The 21,104-nt window shown below is 44.6% G+C and overlaps 1 protein-coding gene across 2 annotated transcripts in view; it reads left to right on the top strand.

Annotated features, from left to right (window-relative positions):
- ncanb (neurocan b) overlaps positions 1-15,262 on the top strand; it is a 135,296-nt gene extending 120,034 nt beyond the window's left edge. For both annotated transcript variants that reach the window (XM_031868428.1, XM_031868427.1), the window contains exons 15-16: positions 7,793-7,975; positions 9,435-15,262. In XM_031868428.1, coding sequence (XP_031724288.1) covers positions 7,793-7,975; positions 9,435-9,565 — 314 coding nt within the window. In that variant the 3' untranslated portion in view covers positions 9,566-15,262. The remainder of the gene's footprint in view (positions 1-7,792; positions 7,976-9,434) is intronic.
- Positions 15,263-21,104: the final 5,842 nt, after the last annotated feature.

Below are 21,104 nucleotides of genomic sequence, written 5' to 3' on the forward strand. Positions count from 1 at the left end.
GAGAGGAGAGGAGAGGGGGAGAGGAGAGGAGAGGGGAGAGGAGCGGGGAGAGGAGAGGGGAGAGGAGAGGAGAGGGGGAGAGGAGAGGAGAGGGGAGAGGAGAGAGGAGAGGAGAGGGGGAGAGGAGAGGAGAGAGGAGAGAGGAGAGGAGAGAGGAGAGGAGAGGAGAGGGGGAGAGGAGAGGAGAGAGTGGCAATGAGTGACTTCTACAGGTGATTTAAAATGACTGACGGAGAGGTGAGGAGACAGAGAGCAGCCGGATGAAAAATAGCAACACTGAAAAAGAGGAAGAGGCTGTGAGGTAACACTGGATTTAAAGAAGTGAGACGATGAGGAATCGGACAGAGGAGAAACCACCTCGCTCAGCTGTCAGTTCTTTAATCTGAAATCCTATGAGGAGAATCCAAAGTGAGAAAAGACGAACAAAATGTTCTTATAAGTGTTTTACTCACAAGCTCACAAGTGTTGCAGCCTCTTTCTGACAGCACATGTGCCTCCATGAGCATCCCTGGCTATGTCATACTTAACATTTCACACACATTGGAGCCTCTTCAATCAGTCCTCGTACTTCAGGTTCACACTCATCACTCTTCTCTGCTCTTCTTCTGTCTCTCGTCGTCCTCCAGCACGACTTTAATGAAGTTTCTCGGTGCACTTCTCTCGTATCACGGCTCCGTGTCCTCCGTGCCTAATGTTCTGTTTTAGTTACGTTAAGCACGTCTTGGGGGCACAAGGTACTTTTGTGCTTTATGTTCGGGAAACTTCAACTCAGCAAAACGAGGTGAGCAAACTTGTTGGTTGGTTAAGTTCCTTTTATGCGCCGCCACCTCCGCTTTCACGTCCCCTGTTGCTGCTGCCCCTTCTCAGAGCCGGAGTCAGGCCGCCACGTGCTCCTCTGAGAGCCCATTAGGAGCTTATTTTTGCCACAGATTTGCATACAGGTCGGACTTACGACCGGTGGCGAGAAAGACAGCCGCATTAGTGCCATAGGTGGAGTTTAGCTGGCAGGTTTAAAGAAATACTGGGACACAAAGACGCCGACGGTGGCTGCATCCCCAAAGCTTTCCCCCGAGCTTTGGATGGAACAAGCTTTAGCTGTGGGCGTGCAGACGTTAAAATCCTTCACTTCTACTCTCAAGCTTTTAAAGAAAAGCTATAAATCACAGACCTCAGATGACTGCAGCACAGCAGCAGAGGTGAGCACACACCTTTTGGGATATGTTTTGTAGTGAATGTACAAAACATCATTGATCCTTGTGAATGATATGTTAACATCATCAATCACGTGATCACTTGTGAGCTGCTGTGCTGTAAAGTTTGTGCAAAGTTTCACTTTCAGAAGCAGAATGTGTTCATGTCCCATTTTCGTAAACACGATATCTTAGGAACGCCTGGAGGCAATCTCTTCAAATTTGGGACAAACGTCCGTTTGGACTCGAGGAGGTAGTCAAAGGTCCCCGTGACGCCCCTCCCATCCTCGTGATATCTCAGGAACGCTTTGAGGGATTTTCTTTGCACAAATGTATAAGGATAAAATAATGAAGGGATGAGATTTTAAACTACAACTTGACTGGTTGGCGGAGGCACACAACCACGAGGCAGTATTTCTAGTTTACTCCAAACTCTTTAAAGCAGTTCTGACTTTGATAAATGTGGGATTATTCAAATAATCCCATCTTGATCTGGACATGGATGTTGACGGTAGACGAGGGTATTAGTCAGCTAATAAAATAAACCTTTACTGGGTAGGTTTATGACATTTGGGTTCATGGTTGTCATCTTAACCTCTAAGTCTATGGAGGTGTTTAAACGTATGTAGAACTGATCAAATAGTTTCCCTCTTCGTCCCTCTTTGTCACTGAGCTTTAACATAAAAGCCTCACAGGCCTTACTGATGGGCCTCATGTTATGTTGAACAAATGATGTGTGCTTCAACAGATGCTTTTGTCGTCAGAAGCCACAAGCGTAGAGAGCGTACTTCTAAAGCCTCCGGCAACGAGCACTTCTCCATTTCTATTCCCGTACCAAAGGAACGGTATTTCCCTCACAAGCAAGAAGTTGCACCACTTCCGATTCACACTGTCACAAGTCCCCAGCATCCAGCCCACCTCTGACCTTAATCAGTCGGCTACAATCACCATTTCTTCTCATCTTTTCCCCGCCGCCTCCCCGTCAGCCTCTTCTTTCACTCTAAGTAACCCCATGTAATGTCTTGTCTTATCAGTGGAGTCTGTCAGTACTCTCCATCCAGACTTCTAAAGCCCACAGCTCAACTGATCTCTTTAGTCTTGATTAGACAATAACAGCACCATGTGAGCCTATCGGACACCTCAATCAGTCGCCCTGGGGCCGGTCGTGGGTGATGTGTGATGCAGGTGGTGATGATATTTTTGTCAAATAACTGACGAGAGGGGAGACTGTCATCTGATGACACGACGGTCAGATATGTGGGGAAGAAGAGCGGGACTCATCACACATTTTGTTTGTACAACCCACTCACACAAGCCTCTAGTCATTAATCACACGTGTGTTGAACCTTGTGAAACTCACAGACTGTATATAAGAAGTGGACGTAGTCATGACGTCACCCTTTGGTTTTTTGCGCTGCGGTTTTGAAGCTTCAAGATCAGCGTTTTGGCCGTCGCCATTGTGGTTTTTTGCAACCAGTGACCATATTTGGACTGGAGAGGAGAACTGTATCGACGTCTTATACGGCTCTGGTAGTGACCTGCCAATCACAAGGTAGCCCCGCCCTAAAGCATACCCTGCTTTATCATCTATTTGCCTCTAAATGGATCATAATGTACCAAATGAACATCATGCGAGGACGAGAGGGAATTTACCCGCAACAGGACATGCAAGTATTAAGAAATTGTTCCATTCATTTTGATGGGTTATTATGTACAGAGACAGGAAATCTAATTTTGCGTGACATACTCTCCGAGTGCTGTGGGAGATGATAGGCTGTCGTCAGTGCCTTTAGCAGTTGATTAGTCCGTTGGTGTGTAATGTAATCATTGTAGGAGGCACATTGTGTGGCATTAAACTGTCAAATGTATTTTGAAAGTGACGGGAAAAGTTATTTTTGTTAAATTTCTATATGAATTACCCAATTGATTTATATTTAGTGCTGCAGATGAATCCTTGCAGTCACAAAGAAGAGATAAAGGTCCGCTTCACCGACCCCACCTGAGCGGCCTCACACTCCCCCACAGGGACCCTGTCTTGTCATTTTGTAGACATGGCTGCTCCAGATTGTAACACGCTCCACAGGGAGATGTGTGCAGGGACACGACCCACCAGACCTCCGAGGAGCTGCTCTCTGAGCGCACTACTGCTCACCGGCTCACATAAATCTGCAACCACGAAGTTAACATTGGATTTAGATTTTTTTGGGGGAAATTATTGCAGAAAATAAGATCTGTGGCAAACGAACATTTATGATACTTACACGTTAAAAAGCTAACATTAAGATATGAACCTAACCAAGAAGTTCTGTTTACCACGTGTTTAAAACTGTGTTAAATAGAACGGTCATGTGTGTCGTTTTGGTAAATTCCCTATTCTGTCCTTTAGGTATGAGGACATGTTGGCGATTATTAATACCACTCTTATGAGTGCGTTAAAGCTTAGCGTTAAGATTGAAAGCAGAGGGAAACTGCTGGATTCAAAAATCTCTACAGCTCAAGAATATAAAAGCTTTATCTTGTCGGTTCATTCCGTTTAAAAACAAGAGTGACCTTTCTTGGCGAACAACTAACAGGAGTAGTGACGTCCTGGAGCCTTGGGTTGCTATTCAGAGGTGCTAGACGAGCAGATAACCTTTTCTCAATCCTACTGCCGGATTTATTCTGAAGGCTGAAATTGTGGTTTTTCTATCAGGATCTTTTCCCTGTTCCCAGTCTTTATGCTAAGCTAAGCTAACGTGTCCTAGCTGCAGCTCCATAGTTGACACAGGCATGAGTCTCATCTAATGCAGAAAAGGGCTATTTCACAAAACGTCTTACTATTATTTTAATAATTGCTGCAATCTTGGCAGAACTCTGGTATTGACTCTGGTATTGTTCATGTTTCCATGTGAGACTCGCTCCAGTGGTGTTTCAGTACGAATGCACACACACACACACACACTTTGATGTGTCTCTGGTTCATTCTAACAGTGTTGTCAGTAGGAGTGCGGATGCTTTGAGGCCATGGAGGAGTGCTGAGAGGAACCAGCATCTAACTGTCTGCAGCTCTCCCCGTGCCGCTAACTCACACTGACTACCTCCTGCCACGCAGCGACAGACACTACCTCTAGAAACATGCTGCTTTCAAGTACACACACACACACACACACACACACACCTGCAAGCAGGAGTAACTTCCTTTTAATGCCGGCTGAACTTAAATACCTTAAATCAGCTGCTGCAAATTGCCATCTCTAAGCTTTACATTATTGTACATTCTTTGTTCTAGATTCTGAATAAGGATACATATCACCTCTCCTCTTCAGCAGCTTCCTGTCTTCTTTTCTCTTTCTCTTCAGTCTCCATCTCCTTTCTTTTCCACCTCTTCAACTACATTCCTTCCCTTTTTTTAAACGTCCTAGTTATGATCCTAATTTCGAGTTCTTCACAGCTTTAGCCTTGATTTCCCACTCGCCATGCTACCGGACAAAAGCCGCATATCAGAGCGCTCACAAATCAGCGCTCATGTGACCTGTTCATGAAGCTGGAGAGACTCGCCGATGCGTCGGAGACACAGCCGAGATATCTTAGCAGGCTACATATACCTGGACCTGTGTGGGAGTCTGGTGGCGAGCTGCAGCCAATGAGAGCGCAAGACAGGAGTTGAGGGGTCGCCTCTAACAGCAGGAACGTTACCGTATGTGTTGCATTTGCAAAACATACCAGAGTCGTTGTTGCACCTGGAGGAAACAAGTAGAGACATGTGGAACGATCAACAAATGGTGCTTTTCTAGTCCTCCGACCACTCAGAGCACTTTTACACTACATGTCATCATTCACCCATTCATACCCATTCATACAGTGATGGCAGGGGCCACCATGCAAGGTTCCACCTGCCCATCAAAACTCACCATTCATACCCAAACATGCACCATATACACAGCAATCGGGAGCAATTTGCAGTTAAGTGTCTTGACGAAGGACACGTCAACAGCCGGGGATCGAACCGCTGATCTTCTAAATTGAAGGACGACCCGCTCTACACCGAGCTGTGGTATTTACTGTGTCACTTCTCACGTAGTTTGGAGACTCATCGGGGATCTTGTAGTGTGTGACGCACTGGCGTCGGTCAGCCGTGTAGCGTGAAATCCACAACGACTCCTGATTACAAGACAGCAACGTCTTGTACAGTGATCTGACGACTGTGAACGTCAAGTAGTGTGTGTGTGTGTGTGTGTGTGTGTGTGTGTGCGTGTGTGTTACTCTCTCAGCTTTGCAAACACAGAGTTAACCTTACTCCCACTCTCTCCAGCACTGTGATTCAACAGACACAAATATTGATTATTGAAGCTTTGAAAATAGCCACCGTCTTGAGAACTTTTCTAAATCTGTCTTAACACACAAAGCCGGTCACAGCAGAGAAGAGTGTAGATATTATATTATATTATAAGCCGATCTAATAATTTCAGCATAGTTATTGTCTGAGAGTGACTCATGCGCTCTCAGACACACAGGGATGTCAGGAGCGGCTGAATGTTTAGTCTTAAAAAGTCAGGTTTACTAAACGCACTTTTATTTCAAAGGTTGAGTTGCTGCTTAAAAGATTTTTATGGCTTTTTAAAAAAAAGAAACCTGGTTCCCCTCTCAGCAGCAGCAGCCTGTACGTCCTTCAGGCTTCATTCTACAAAATACCTTTTCTGACTTAAAGCTTCTCACATAAAACCCCGGCTCCTTTTGCTTTTCCTGAGTTCAGTGACATTTTCTTTTATCCCTACTTCGATACGTTCTGACTTTGCACTGCGAGAAAAAACAACAACCACCTCTTAGCCATTTGTGTCGTCCAGTGTGTGATCGTCTCAAGTGAGGAGGAAAGTGCTTTTTGCCCCCTTTCCTTCCACAACACATTAAACTGTAAATGTGGCATTAAACCTTTCATCAGAGTTAATGGCATTGCTTTTCCCTTATTAAGACTTTAAGAGGTATTAGCAGAAGGACAAGGGAATTAACAGGGTTTGTAAACATTTTCTGATTGCTGATTAAGTCCACTAGACCGCTCTCAGCACTGAAGTGTGTAAATCACATTCACGGGTGGAATCTGTGGCGTTTCTGGTGCCTTAGATCGGGGGCATCATGGAAGTTAGTGATGTCGCTGTTGCGATATTGTTCCTAAATATCTCAAAACTGGAACGATACCACGGCAAAAATCTGAAATGTCAGGAAAAGGAATTGAATAATAAATGACAGAACATGTACCGGTGCTAATAAAATGTGGTATCGTACCGTTTTTAATGGTATCGCGATACGTTTCTGGTATCAGTTCAACGTGCGACACAAATATTCCGACTCAAACACATTTCCACAACCTTTAAGCCTTCAGACTACCAGCCAGCTCTTAAGCTTTGTTTACACTCACACATGGCACGCGAGCTCCGAGGGTGCACAGAGGCGTTTATCGTTGCATCATTCACTAAAACGCCAGAGGGCGTCTGGCATAATGAACTGTGAAGAATCAAAAAGACAATGAGTGTAACCGGCAAGAAGCCATAAACCCTCCTCCACAATGCGGAGGAGGGTTTGTAATTATCTGTAAACTCGTACCTCGTATTCATGGACTACTTTATGGCCTTCGTACGAGCCCTTTAAAGGAAGGAGTCAAGTAGTGCATGCATTATAAAGACACAAAGGTTGAATAACCTGTAAAGCTATTTGATTTGGCTGCAAAATATTTACTCAAACACCTCCTGTTTCTAAAGCATCTAAAAACGAATAGGCCTTCTTTGTATAATCCCGAGACATGTGAATAGTGCTTTAATCAGGGAACTATTTGTGAAAGTCACGCCAAATTACAAAAATTCAGAGGTGCACAAAGAGGTTTTAGTGATAACGATGACAGAAAAAGTTATAACCCTCAGTGTTACAAGCCTAACTTTCAGTTAGAATCTCAGCAGTGCATTGAACTATAGAGCTTCTTCCAGCTCTGACACCATTTGATAAATGGTGAAGCATCCGTGCACTGTCACGACTAATAACAGCTACATTGTCCACCTAACTCGTCTTTAAATCAACTATTATCATGGATGAAACAGCAATTCAAAGCGGTGACTAAGAAACTGAAAACTTGCCCATGATTTTAGTGCACATAAAGTTAAAGGAGGGTCTCCCACATTCACCCGCTGCCTCCCCCGGAGGGCCTGGCTCCGTCTGACAGGAGAGTTCAAACATCGGTGGAGTTGTTGGCGTGCGTCCCCGAGGCTTCTCCGTCCTGTCAGTCTCCGACAAGGAGTGTCAATCCTCGCTCCGCGTCAGCTTGGGAAAACATTTTTCTGATTCTACTTCTTTCTGAGACGCTGTGTTACTCTGACAGCCGCCCACTCGCTCACAGACTTGGACAGACACGCTGTCCTGCGGACACGAGATCCACATTTTGATGTTTGTGCTGTGAGTGGTTTCCTAAGAGATGTGTGTGCCTTACAATCAGAAGTCTGAATACACGCTGAAAGCAGAAGCCATTCGGGACATTGAAATGTTTTAGTCACGCATACTGACAAGGCGAGCCCAGGTAAACGTCATTATTATTAGATAACAGATATTCTGTGTTGTGCTGTCTTTCCTTCCCTCTACAGTGCTTTGCGGAGCCCCGCCCACCGTGGACAATGCTTTCCTGATTGGTCGGAAGCGCTCCCACTATGACATCCACTCCATAGCTCGCTACCAGTGCGCTGACGGCTTCCTGCAGCGCCACGTGCCCACTGCTAAGTGTCGCGCCAACGGCAAGTGGGACCGGCCCAAAATCATCTGCATAAAATGTAAGTTTTACACGACAGGGTTTGCACGCAGCGGGGCGCCAGACGTCAAGACTTAGAGCAGTATTTCCGTCTGTTGGGTCATTTTCACATTTCCATTTTGTTATTTTTAGCATGCACACCACTGTAGGTCTCTAACACGAACCTCCTGCATTATCTGCCCCCGGGAGCCGCTGTCACCGCGTGCATTCAGCCTCGCCATCCCCGCTCTCATTATTAATAATTGCAAGCAAAAAGATTACTGTGGTTGCAGACTGAATGAAATCTCCTGGGCTTACTAAGAAGTGGCACGGTCTCCTTTGAAGTGCTTCATGCTTGAGGTGGAGGTCTTCTTTTCAGTCTTTTCAAAACAATTTTTTTGTTGACCAATTATTAGATACAAAGGATTTATACTAAAAGCTTAAAACCAAAGTGAAATACGACCTTTCGACTCTGTTTCATACATGAGCTTTAGTGTATAAATAATAAACAGTTGCAAGTGCAGCAAATATTATCATAATGATTCCCGTAGAGGGTGAAATCGTGAGAAGGGTCTCGCTGCAGAGCTCCAGGCTCAGGCCCACCTCCTCCGTGGGACCCTTTCTGGCCCCGAGCTTGTGGAAGAGAGTAACGTCTGAAAAACATGTGATATTCCACCTTAACACATGTGATATTCCACCTTAAAACATGTGATATTACACCATGGGTCGCTCTTGGAGCTCTGCAGCAGTGAACGCTATTAGAAGTTATGACATCGAAATCTTTCATTCCTCTTTGAAGCCGCCTCTTATGTTAACACAGTTTAACATCTAAAATCAATGATAACAGTCTTTCATTATGCAAACTTTCACACACCTTTTCTCCTTTGAGCCTTAAAATAAACTTTACTTTTCCCTAAAAATGATTTGAACGGACTGAATAAATGTCTTAACGTTTCAGCCTAATTTCTTTCTACTTCAAAGGCGATATAAAGGGGTTGATATACATTTACATATTCAACAAACTGTGCCTTGTACTTCATTTCAGTCCGCTCACAATGTGACAGTAATGATGAAATACTGAAATAATGTAGCCGCTGTTGAAAGTGATAAAAAGAACTTTGGACAGAGTTGTTTTTTTTGCAGATGACATGTCTTTGTTGGCAAAGCCCAGAGAGGGACAGAGCAGCCTAATTTGGCCCCAGAAAGGAGCTCACACTGAGGCAGTGAGTGGGCGGCTCGCTCAGTGTGCTCTGCTGAAGGCGCCCAGGCTCCCTCAGTGTGGTGGAAACATGCTAAACCTTCTACAGAGAACATGCAGCTTTCTGACCTGATCTCCTCTCCCTCGTCTCATAGCTGGGTTTAACCTCCGACTAGCCGTCTGAATGCTCCCGATGCTCGTCGGTGATTCATCGATACATCAGTGATCCACTCTGACCACTCTGGTTTTTCCCTTTGTATCTCACTGTCTCTCTCGCTCTGCTCCGCTCTGTTTGCTCCATCAGCCCGACGAGCCCACCGCTACCGGCGCCACCACCACAAGGGCAGGAGGGAGCGCAGGAAGCACAAGAGGCACGGCCACAGAGGGGGGGGGCGCCACGGAGGAGAGCCGGGCCACAACCACGCCCACGTCTGAACCAAAAGAAAAATACAAAAAAAATAACCACTCCCCTTTCTTTCCCGTCTTCTCCTCTGCTGCCGACTGCGGTTTGCCTGTCTCCCTCTTCGTCCCTTCCTCTCGCCCCCGTTTCCCCCGAAACACCACTTCACATGTTACAGCTCAAAACTCTCTGCCCCCCCCCCCCCCCCCCCTCCCTCCCTGCACTGCCCCGCCCTTAGCTCCGCCCCTGGCTCCCCCCGAGTCAGCCTGTATCATAGCGTCAATGCTGAGGCCTGCTGAAGTGCTGCCAGGCGTCAACCGGGACAACAGCGAGTCCCTTTGTACTCTTTTTACTTTCCTCTCTCTGTTTAACTTGTCTGTCTCCCGCCCGTCCTTCTTAACTCCACCCAGCTACTCGACGACCTGAAACACGGGGCTACGCTGACCTCTTTTTAAAAAAAACACAAAAAAAAAACTTTGAGAGATCCACGCCGAACATTCTTCGGAGAGAAGTGGTTTAGTACAAACTACAAATAGGGACGACGTCACTGAAAATGGCGCATCGAAATCAGACGAGTCAAGGAAGACACCCGTGTTGTTGACTTGAGCCTTTTGTCTGTTGAACACACATTATTTTTTACAAACACTCACGTGTTTATTTTCTTGACTCCGCTGCTTTTGGTTTGCTTTTTTATAAGACATTGTACTTTAAGCCACTTATTCTGAAGCAGATTTGATTGATTCTCTTTGAATCAGAGGCGGTTGTAATTGAATTATTTGATTGTTAGCGTTGTATCTTCTTGTCATTGTGAGACAGTTACTTTAGATCAAGAGAAAAATGTAAAACACACGGCGTCACAGTTTCATCACATCACACATCAGTCAAAGCGTCTCAAACACCCGTCGCTGTCATCGTGGAGGATTAATGGAATCCTTTGATGTGGGTTTGTCTCAGCGCAGCGATCCCTCGTCTGCTTTGCCTTTTTCTTGTAGGTTGTGTCTTTGATGTTTTGTTCAATCGCTAAACACGCCCTTTTTAATAAATGACAATACATCATATAATGATTGACCTCTCTCATTAGCAAAGCTGGAAGTAATGAATTTGCCGTGGCCACATTGAGCAACTTGATTTAACTGACAAATAACCAACTTTGCTGCTCATGTCTGAGGACATTGTTCATTTTAAAAACAAGCGTAATCGCACCTAAACGTTGGATTATTTTTCACTTTTTCAGACCTCCGGCCTCTTCGTACCCCACAACACTGACGATGGTTACCTGCTCAAGTAATTCCACTTTCTGCCCTTATTCCAAAAAAGACAATAAGACACTAAACTGTTTACATGGCTGATTAATATGAAGATTCAACTAATATTCCTGTTTCCATGCAGCCGTGCTACAATGTTCGACAAACACAGCCTCCCTTTTTCATTTATTCCTTCAACCACCCTTTATGAAAAGGTTGCACACATCCTAAAACCTGTTGGTCTCCAAGTCATTCAGAATATTTAGAAGTAAATCTGTTTTTTTTCCTTCCGATCACATATTTGGGCTTTTCTTTGTTCTCACCGGCCTTGAAAACTGTCGACTAGTCGGTTTGTGTACAACGCACACAGCCGGTCGTAAATAAAACCCCAATTGAGACGCATATATTTCGAATGTGCTGTATTCATGTCCAAAGAATACTGTCTCTGTCTCTTTTTAGTGAAGGACAGGTAGCGTACATTCACTTCAGTTCATCACAAACTGCCTGATGAGAGCGGTGAGAGTGAATCAAAATATTGAAAGGTAGGGTCCGTAGAACCAAAACCATCAGATGAAAGAGGCTTGAACGCTCCATCAATCTAAACCTACGACGTTTGGTCTTCTGTGGGTATGTATCACGACAAGCATCATCTTTTACAAAGCAAATTGTTATTTGATCCATTGTTAACATATAAAAGTGTAAAGCAGTCTGTGGAGAGAACCAGCCCTCAAAGGGGCCGTTCACATGTTGCGTCTAAAGACGTGTGGAAAACGACGGCCGCACCGCTTTCATCCATTCATCCACCTGTAGCTGCGATGACGATAATGAAGTTGCACTAATTTATCTCTCGCCTTTCGTGCGTCTCCATCGACAACAGTGGACCACGTGAACGGGCCCTGAATCAAAATGAGTTGGGGAACGGGCCTGAACACTAGCAGCGACTAATGTCGATGACCTGTTGGATCGTGAGTCAAAGCTGTACGCGGGGGTATGACGACGGCTGTAAGGCTGAAGCTACAGAGGTGTGGAGCTCTCTCGTCTCAGCGTGTTTGTGTGTTCATGATTGAGGATGTTGACAGTGGCTGAGGCCAGCAGAGATTAAAGCTTCCCATTTCTGGGGCACACTCTCACACCTGTGCTCGCTCCGGCTGCGTGTCCTGCTTTAAAGAGCGGATTGAGACGGACAGAACGAGCGGTTTGCTCTCGTTTTCATTCCCTTTTACTGCCGGGTTAAAGCGGTGTTTGTTTTAAAGCCAGCACTTGAGGTTGGAGCTCTTAGGATTATGTCTCAAACGCTGACTCCAGCACTTTTATCCTTTTCGTTTCCCCCTCTAGTTTCTCACTTTATCTTCCATCAGCACCTCTCACTTCAGTGCTTCTCCTTTATCTTCCTCACTGGACATTCTTTTCACCGTCACTGTATTGAAGGACCTCAACTAACCAGCTCTTTTTTGTTTTGTTTCTCAGCAGCCTTTCACGTATTTTATAAAAGAAGAACACTAGTACAATCAGGTTATTTAAAGTCATGAGGGAAGAGAATCCGTCCTGAGCACATTAATTCTCTGCCTTTGTTTGTCTCTTCTCACCTTGGCAATGACAACAGTCCTCCGCACGGTGCAGAAAAGTGAACCTACACCTCTCTATCAGTTTAATTAATCTGCTGCATGCCTAATTAACAAGTTGCATTATCTGCAGAACGGCGGAGCCGCGATGACAAGGGAGGGGTTAGGTTGACGCGCAGCCAGGGGAAGGTTTAGGGTGACGGACAGGAGACCCAGAGAGCTGTCAAAGCCGTCAAACCCCTGTCGTATCTTAGATCTCGGGCCCCTTCTTCTTCTTCTATCTGTCCGGGAGAATGGATTGAGTGCGGGTGGTTGAATGAAAGGGCAGACAGACCAGGAGCCCCTCTGTTCAGTAATTCAATTCAGAGTTGCTGTCCAGAGACAGTGTAATTACAGCTGTGTGACAGGAGTTAGAAAACTTTCTAAAAAATGATGAAGTGAGGAGAACTGAGAGCACGAGGAGACAAGATGGCGCGCTCACACCGGCCTCGTCCCAGCGTAGGAGAAAGAACTACATACTAATAAATCATCTATGTTGAGGTTAGACAAACAAGCTCTTCTTTCCTGTCCTCTTCGCTCCTGCAGAGGTTTTTAGGGCTACCACAAAAACACAGATATTAGTTGTGCGTCTATCCATAATGAGTTGGATATGCCTCCGATATTAATTCTGCTCTGTTTTTGAAGTTTGATTTCCGAGCGGTCCAAAGTAATAATGGCCTCCTGGGGTGTGTGTGTGTCAGTGTGTGTGTTGTCTCTGTAAGGGGACAGCTTGCTTTTGGCCCATCCTCTGGGACGGTATGTCTTTGCTCTCTCTCTCTCGCTCTCTCTCTCTCTCGCTCTCTCTCTCTCTCTCGCGCTCTTTTTTGAAGGTGCCAAACTTTCTCTAAGCTTCTCTCCGACACTCTCACAAACGGGTTTTAGGATTGAATTCATGCAAAAAACACATTTTCACACATTCTTCCTCTGCAAACTTCAGACGCATTGACCCTCGCCTCTCTTTGCTTTTGACTCCTGCTTTTCATCTCCTCGGCTCACACAGCTCTCTCTTCCCCTCGTTGGTCTTTTTTCTCTAGTGGAAGCCCTGAGGGCAGGCAGAGAGACAAAGATGAAGCCTTATGATTGTGAGCCTTAATTGTGAGGATGAGCGACTTAACAGAGGTTGCTGCCAGCTGTATCTTGGCTCGGCTGCCCGACGGGAGAGCAGCAGGCAAACCGTTGGACGTCTATTCTCAGGCTCAGCCACCTCTGCTACTTTGTGTTTTGGAAAAGATTATGGTTTGGTCGTAACTACGCTTGTTACGTAACTGCCGTAAATAAGTAATTACGAAAGTTATGTAACAAAAGGACGCTAAAATAAGTCAATGGTTTCACACAGGACACAAACAGAGGTCTCCTGGGTGAAAGTCTTGACTCATCCAACCTCCCCTCTCATCAGCACCTGTTCTAAATCAGTCGCTCTGACCGTCTAATAATGACGCGGATGGGTTCACATTGGGGTTAGTTCAAAAAGCCCGGCGAGTCTCATAGAGACGCTAAATGTCGCCTCGGTGCGTCAGTATCAGACGATGTCCAAGCGGCGGTATTTGACGGGTTGGGAGTGAGAACGGGTTGCTATATGCACGACATCATGCTAAAAGACTGAGGCTAAAGCTACACGACAGTTAGCTGCTTCACCAGGTGATGGTAAGACATGGAGATAAATAAACTGCATTGCTCTTAGCCGTAGTATTGTGAAGTATAATAAGGAATCTGAATCTTGACTCTTATTTCATTCTAACGTGACCCTGTTCAGCTGCTCAGCTTGCATACAAGTGAGACTGAAGTCAGATTTTTGCTTTGTTGATTTATGTCTTTTAGGATGATGACGATTGTGTTTGGTGAACATGAACTTATAAACCTTCTGCTCGAACAGGTTTTGTGTGTGGGAGCATGCGGAAAGCAAACAGAGAATCTCTGTTCCCTACATGCACCGACAGTTGGCGGCTGTCAACCTGGTGCATTTAAACGCAGCGCTCGTCAGCAATGACAACCCGATAAGAGCGGCCGAGGCTGTTGTTCTCAGTTGCACACAGACAGACTATTGATTTCACGATTAGGCCGTCTGTCTTCGGTTCCCATTAAGTCTGTCGATGGCATCGACAGCCCGGTGACCGCTGGATGTTTTCTCAACGACATGGAAAAACGGACTGTCATAGCTCGCCACTGTTTCTGCATCATTTGCATCGTTGTTGTTCTTCTTCTCATCAGACTTGTTTTTTCCAGCTGTGGACTTCCACATCAGCTTCTTCACGGTTCAGCGTCTAATGCACAGGTGCAGCCGCTGGTGTCGAGTTGAGACAAATGTCTCTGGGCTGCAGTCTGTTGGGATGGTTGAATGGAGAGATGTTACAGTGAGAGGATTGAGGGATGAAAGAGACGAACTCGGAGCAGAAATCGATGACAAACATTTCTTCTCCTTTGGGATGTAAATACTCTTGAGTTCTTTTTTTCTCTTTTCCTGTTTTTTAAAAATCCATTTCGACTCTGGGTGTGTTTTGTTGCTTAGCCTCTCTGGACCGTGTTCATACAGCCTCAGCGGATCTAAAACACATCTCCCTCCTTTCGGTTTCTCCTTTCTGCTCACACACTCCGGTCCACAAACACTCTCTGCGGGAGAGCCAGAAGCGAGGTGATACTTCATATCACTTCTTCAGCTCTGCTCCTCGCACAACACTTCAGTTTGCAGCTGCCTGTGTGTTCATGTCGACGGTGAACGTATACAACAACACAACTGCATCTGAGTCCGTCTGACGGCTGTGTGAATGTGGTCCACAAGTATTTATCCATATTTATTGATGTGTGCTCTTATGAATTCCAGTCCTGTCATTGTATTATATTCTTTACATGACAAATGATCATTAAAGGAAACCCTTGTTTGGATCCGTTACCTGTCTTTGTTGGAGTCATTATTTGTGTTCATTCAGTTCATTCAAAGTGTTACATTTTGTATGTGATTAAACCTTCCTTTAAATTACACTGATGACATACGGTTGTTGTTCTTTTTTTGGTAGAAAAATGAGACAATGGTGATGGATTTCTGGATGCCACGATGACTTTTACAGCTACAAAGTGCTTCAACAAAGCACATTAGGGACAGCAATTAAGATATAGATTAAAAGGTAAGAGGAGATGATACGATATCGCCCAGGAGATATAAAAAAAACAAGAAAGAAAGAAAATGCAAGTGCACAGTCTAAAGCCGTACGACCTTACCAGAAGTACATATGTTACATAATGTTTACATGTCAGCACTCATAAGACGTTCCACCCTAAAACAGGTGATGAGCACTGAAGCAATAGTTCGACGCAGAGTTTCAGTCAAGACCAGAGTGTAAGTCATGACCAAGACCAGACCAGTGCTCGTCCCACACTGCATGACACACTAACAATGAAATGTGCAGGCTGTTCCAGCATATCTTAACATGAACCATGAATCAGATGAAACAGACATCTGATCAAAGGTTTTTTTTTTGTTTCAATTCATAACGTTAACCACGTCTTTAAGACCCTGACCGTAATTCGGGAGAAAACGCATTTCGATCCAAATGTATTTGAAAGGGCAGTTTAGCTGAACAGTAACATCATTTTTAGGACTCGGGTTGCTCCGCTGCACCTGTAACCACGCCCCACAGTGATGTCACCGTGTACTGCCACATCCTGGAGTACACTTCTGCATCGCTGCAGCAAAATGAGATGTTAAAGCACACGTCAAGATTTTTAGGGAGCGTTAAATCCCCTGTAAGCTCCGCATCAAATCTTCAAAGTGTCTTTATGACTTCAAATATTCAAATAAGCCACAATGAAAGTTGTAAAAAACAAACTTAGTTACGACCGAACAATTTTGACATAAATATTGACTTGCGATTAATTTGACTGTTATTGCATTTGTGAGATCAGAGGGATAGATTGTTGACTGAACCAAACAGCACCTTCATTAAATATAGTTAAACCTCCGAGAACTCTGAACACTTTTCTCTCTTTTTTTGCATAGATATGAGATTTTCTCAGTGAACTCTGGACTTGTACCCTTGAACAATCCTCTTCAAAGCTACAGCTACTTGTATAGAGACTGAGTCTTTATGGAAGTACAACATGTTCTGCTTTCATTCTTGAAAGACGAGCCTTGAAAAGTTTTCAAACCTATTCCGCACACTGATCCGACTTTCAAACCTGGGGTGACTAGATGGCCAACTATTTGAAATATGTAGAAAAAGTGTTCTCCTTGCCGTTGAAGAGTGTCCTCTCTTCCTCTCATCGTGCGCCTCCGCTCATGAGATATTCAGTTTTGCTCTAAGCTGCTGATTCTGTAGCCGGAGAACAATCTGCGCCTCTCTGACCTTCACGTGTTGAGGAGTTGCATTTGCAAATCTCTTTGGATTAGCTAAAACATTTCTCCACAGCCGAGATATCAATAACATGAATAAGATTTTGCTCATATCTTCTTTTACTTTTTTTTTAAATATATTTAAGAATCTGCTGCACAGAGTTTAAGCAACAGAGTAGGTCGCTGAGGGCAAATCCCTCAGTGAGAGAGTGTAGGAGGCATAGAGGGAGAGGAAGGAGGAGACAGAGTGAGTGCGATGGATCAAAGGGCAGAGGGAAGAGGGCGAAACGGGAGGGAGAAAGAAAGAGAGAGATTCTGTTTTGGCAGCAAACTGTTGGTGAATACGCCCACTGTTGTACTGCTTCAGCTCAGAGACCTTCACTTCACCTGAACTTCCTCTGATGAGCTGAATATGAGAGTCCTCTCTTATCAATGGATGGTTTCATTGCCTCACAGCACTGTCTCCTGTAAAAAACACAACCTCCTTTCTCTCTCTTTCTCCCTGCCCCTCTCTCTCTCTCTCTCTCGCTCTCTCGTTCCTCTCATCTCCTTTGATATGTGACTCACTCATATCGTTATTATTCTGAAACACCGGAAGAAGCCACACTGCCGGGTTTCTGCATTCCGTAGACGATCAATCACACTGAATATAGCATCTCTTTTACATCCTCTTTTCTGGCTGGCTGAGTGATGTTTTTTCGATCAGCTCGGTGAGTTCCGAGGACAGCGCTCATTAGTTTCTTTTAAAATTCACAGCTGAAAATGACCTTCAGCTCTCCTCTGTTGCTGTGCAGAAGTTACAGATTTGTTGAAGCCACTTGCAGCAACCCTCCAAATAATCAGTGACATTAGGCGTTTTTGGATCAAACAGTTCTGGGGACTCCCTGAGAGGAACTGCCCTCTACATACTGAAGGGCTTTTTGTCTGTTTGCATTCACACCACTAACAGGAAGCCCTCCAGTGAGTTTGCTACAAGCTTTTTTTAGTAATATAAGAATCTTTGAAGAATTCTTTGGCTCAGTGGGCATGATTTCTGCATGCTGCGTGCTCTTAAACGAGTTCACTTCTAGACTTTAGTGTTGGTCCATTTATCCGTGTTTTCTTCCTTTTTTCGTTAGAAACTGTAGTTTTTGTTTTGTGTTGTCTGTTGTTTACATTGCTAAAGAGTTTTGAAAAATTGGCTCGACCAATCACCAGACACCTAAGTCACTCGCTGTCCAAAAAGAGCTAAAAAAAAAGTCTGTCAAATCGGCGTTCTGAGAACTATAACCGTTGCTAGTTCTTGAGATGCGGACACAATACAAAGGAGGGTTTGTAGAACTAAGAACAGGTTCCTCTCGTCCGAAAACGCCTATTATGTCCAGAGCCCTGAAATGTTTGGCACCGAGGACCAGCATGCACACGTGCCCCCTGAGTGGAGTTTCTATGAAGCTTATATAAGCATACCAATGCATCTTTCTTGCAAAACTTTCTCATGATAACCAATGAAATGGATTAAAACGTACTATTTATACTCCAGATTTGTCCTGATTCTTGTTATTTTGAGATAAGCAGATAAATTAGAAGCATGAAAAGACTGCTTATCATAACCTTGTTCTCGGGTCGATATCATGGCTCATCTGGCAGGCATGGCCAATCAATGGGGATCTCTGGTATTATCCTGCATTATCTCCTAATGACGCTGCCAAAGTTCAAACAGATTATGAAAAAGCAACAAGGGGTTTAGCATCATCTTCCGCCTGACAGTCTCTTACTTAACCCCGAAGCTGCTCTGCCTCTCTTCTCCTTCCAGTCTTTATCTCGCACATAAACATAAGACGCTGCAGGCTAAGGTACTTTTTCTCTGTCTCCACACACGCACACCAAGCGGTTCATGCAAATTAAGAAGAAAAAAAAGATTGATGTGCATCTTAACCCTGTTTATCTTCCTCATCTTTATTGCATCCAGGTTGCTGAATAGCTTCACCCATGAATCTGCATTCACGTCCGTCCTAATGACAGCTGCAGATGGCGCCGCCTCGGCTCACTAACAGCTTCTTTTACAATCGTCTGTGTGTGTGTGTGTGTGTGTGTGTGTGTGTGTGTGTGTGTGTGTGTGTGTGTATGTATGTATGTATGTATGTATGTGTGTGTGTGTGTGTGTGTGTGTGTGTGTGTATGTGTGTGTGTGTGTGTTTTCGTATGCATGAGTCAAACCTGAGGAGCAAAGCCAGCACAAACATCAGCGTGAGCCAGGTCTTTCATACACTGTCGCCCTCACATTCTGCCCTGCCAGCTGTGTGTACACTGTGCAGTGTTTTGTTAAATGCCCCCGACTGACGATCGGGAAATCTGGCTTTAATAAGCTGCTGTTAGTACAAGTAACTAAGTAGATTTACCCAAGTACTGTACAACTTTGAGGTAATTATACTCTTCTTACCAAAGAGGCAACCTCCAGTTCTGAAAAGTGAAGCCAAGGTGGAAGGGCCTTAAACTCTCTCTAATGTCCAGCAGGGGGCGACTCCTCTGGTTGTATAGAAGTCTATGAGATAATGACTCTACTTCTCTCTTGATTTATTACCTCAGTAAACATTGTAAACATGAGTTTATGGTCTCAATCTCTAGTTTCAAAACATCTTCACATCTTCAATACAGCATGATGTTCATTTAGTAAATTATGGTCCATTTAGAGTCAAACAGACCATAAAGCAGGGGATGCTTTAGGGCGGGGCTACCTTGTGATTGACAGGTCTCTACCCTGGCGTTGTCCGGTCTGGGAGTTGTCTGTGTTTTTGTCTTACAACTTTTAACCCTTTCACAGTGTGTTTTCAGTTCATGAAAGTAAATCGTAACATTTTGGTCGGCCTATGTCCTCTTCAGCATTTTGTTGAATTAACTGAGGACTACGGCATTGACACCGTAGTCCTCATAGCAGCTTATTTTAACAGAAATGTAACATTGATTTATTTGTCGCGTAACTTACTTGAGTAATGCCACTTCCGCAGTTATTTTAATCCAAAACACCAGGTTTTCCAAAAACTCATCAAGTTTTGTTGCACTGTTTGCATGTAACGAGCAGAAACGGACACTGGACATTTCAAAGTTGCTTGAATAAAATTTTGAAATGAGGACATTTTTGCAAATTTGCACTGTAGTGTTGATACTTTAAGGATCCAACACACAGCAGAAAGGCTGCTTTAATTCACTCTCTGCATTTTTCAGCATTCTCCGGCGTATTCTCTCCAGACCGATCCAGACTACCAAGTACTCTCTGGACATTAAGGTTATCTCTAAAGCAAACGGCAGTGTGGTAGTCCTAATGAGCTTATGAAATATTAAATCAGAGAGATGTGTGATATAGCCGCTAAACGGGCAGCGTTACCGTTTCCACACAACAACACAGAAATATCTGAACAGTTTTTAAGGTCAGCAGCTTCCTCGGGGAAGTCACTCGAAGTTCCTTAAAAGATGAAAGTGCACACGAGCCATTAAGTGAATTGTGTTGGTTTGTGACCGAGTTGAGATAAGGTTCAGCCGGTTGTGTACTTCTGGAGCTACTCAATCCCTTCTCTGCACCCTGCTGGACCACAATAGCTCACTGACCAGTCAATTTCCACATGCCGGTGCAAGAACAGATACCCTTGAGTCTCCCTGCATTCCTCAGCTCTCCACATCCCGGCTATTCTTTTTTTAAATTCTGCCTTTTCCCCAGTTTTCCTCTTATCTTTCCGCCTTCATTTTATTCCCTCACACTCCTTTCTCCCACCACCACCACCTATCTCTCTTCCACACATCTTATTCTCTGTGTTGCTTTTCCCCGCCTGCCTTTCACTGTCCTTCCCTGTGACTTTGTGTGTTTTTTTTTTTTTTGCTGAGGCGGTTTCCTTTCCTTCATCTCTTCCAAACACACACACACACACACACACACACACACAAAGGTTTGAACTCTTTTATTTACCTCCCACTATTCTCTTTCGAACAAATCAGGGATTTTTGAGAGAGCCCGGCGAGTAAACCAGTGTGACAGCTCGCTACCAAGGAGGAGAGCTAATGGAAAGATGGAGGCTGTGTTAAAAAACCAAAGGCCATTTATAGATGACGGGGCGGACTCTCCCATTCATCAGCCACAGTGCACTCCATTAGATGGTTAACACTTTCAATTAACTCAACACTGCTGCCTGTTTAATACGGCCTGCACTCTGGGGGGAACCTCTCACAATTACCCATCTCCACGAACCAACCGCTCTCACTGCATAATATGCAGCAGCAGCAGCAGCAGCAGCAGCAGCATGCTGCGGCTGAATTACACACAGAATGCACGAGGCATTACGGGAGATCGTTTAAGGGAGATGGGGTAATTTCAGAAGCTATTTCCCATGGGCTAATGCTGTATGGATATGGTCTGTTTGTGTGTTCCATCATAACA

The sequence above is a fragment of the Anarrhichthys ocellatus genome, unplaced genomic scaffold (assembly GCF_004355925.1).
Source record: "Anarrhichthys ocellatus isolate YVR2014 unplaced genomic scaffold, GSC_Weel_1.0 scaffold42, whole genome shotgun sequence".
NCBI lineage: Eukaryota > Metazoa > Chordata > Actinopteri > Perciformes > Anarhichadidae > Anarrhichthys > Anarrhichthys ocellatus.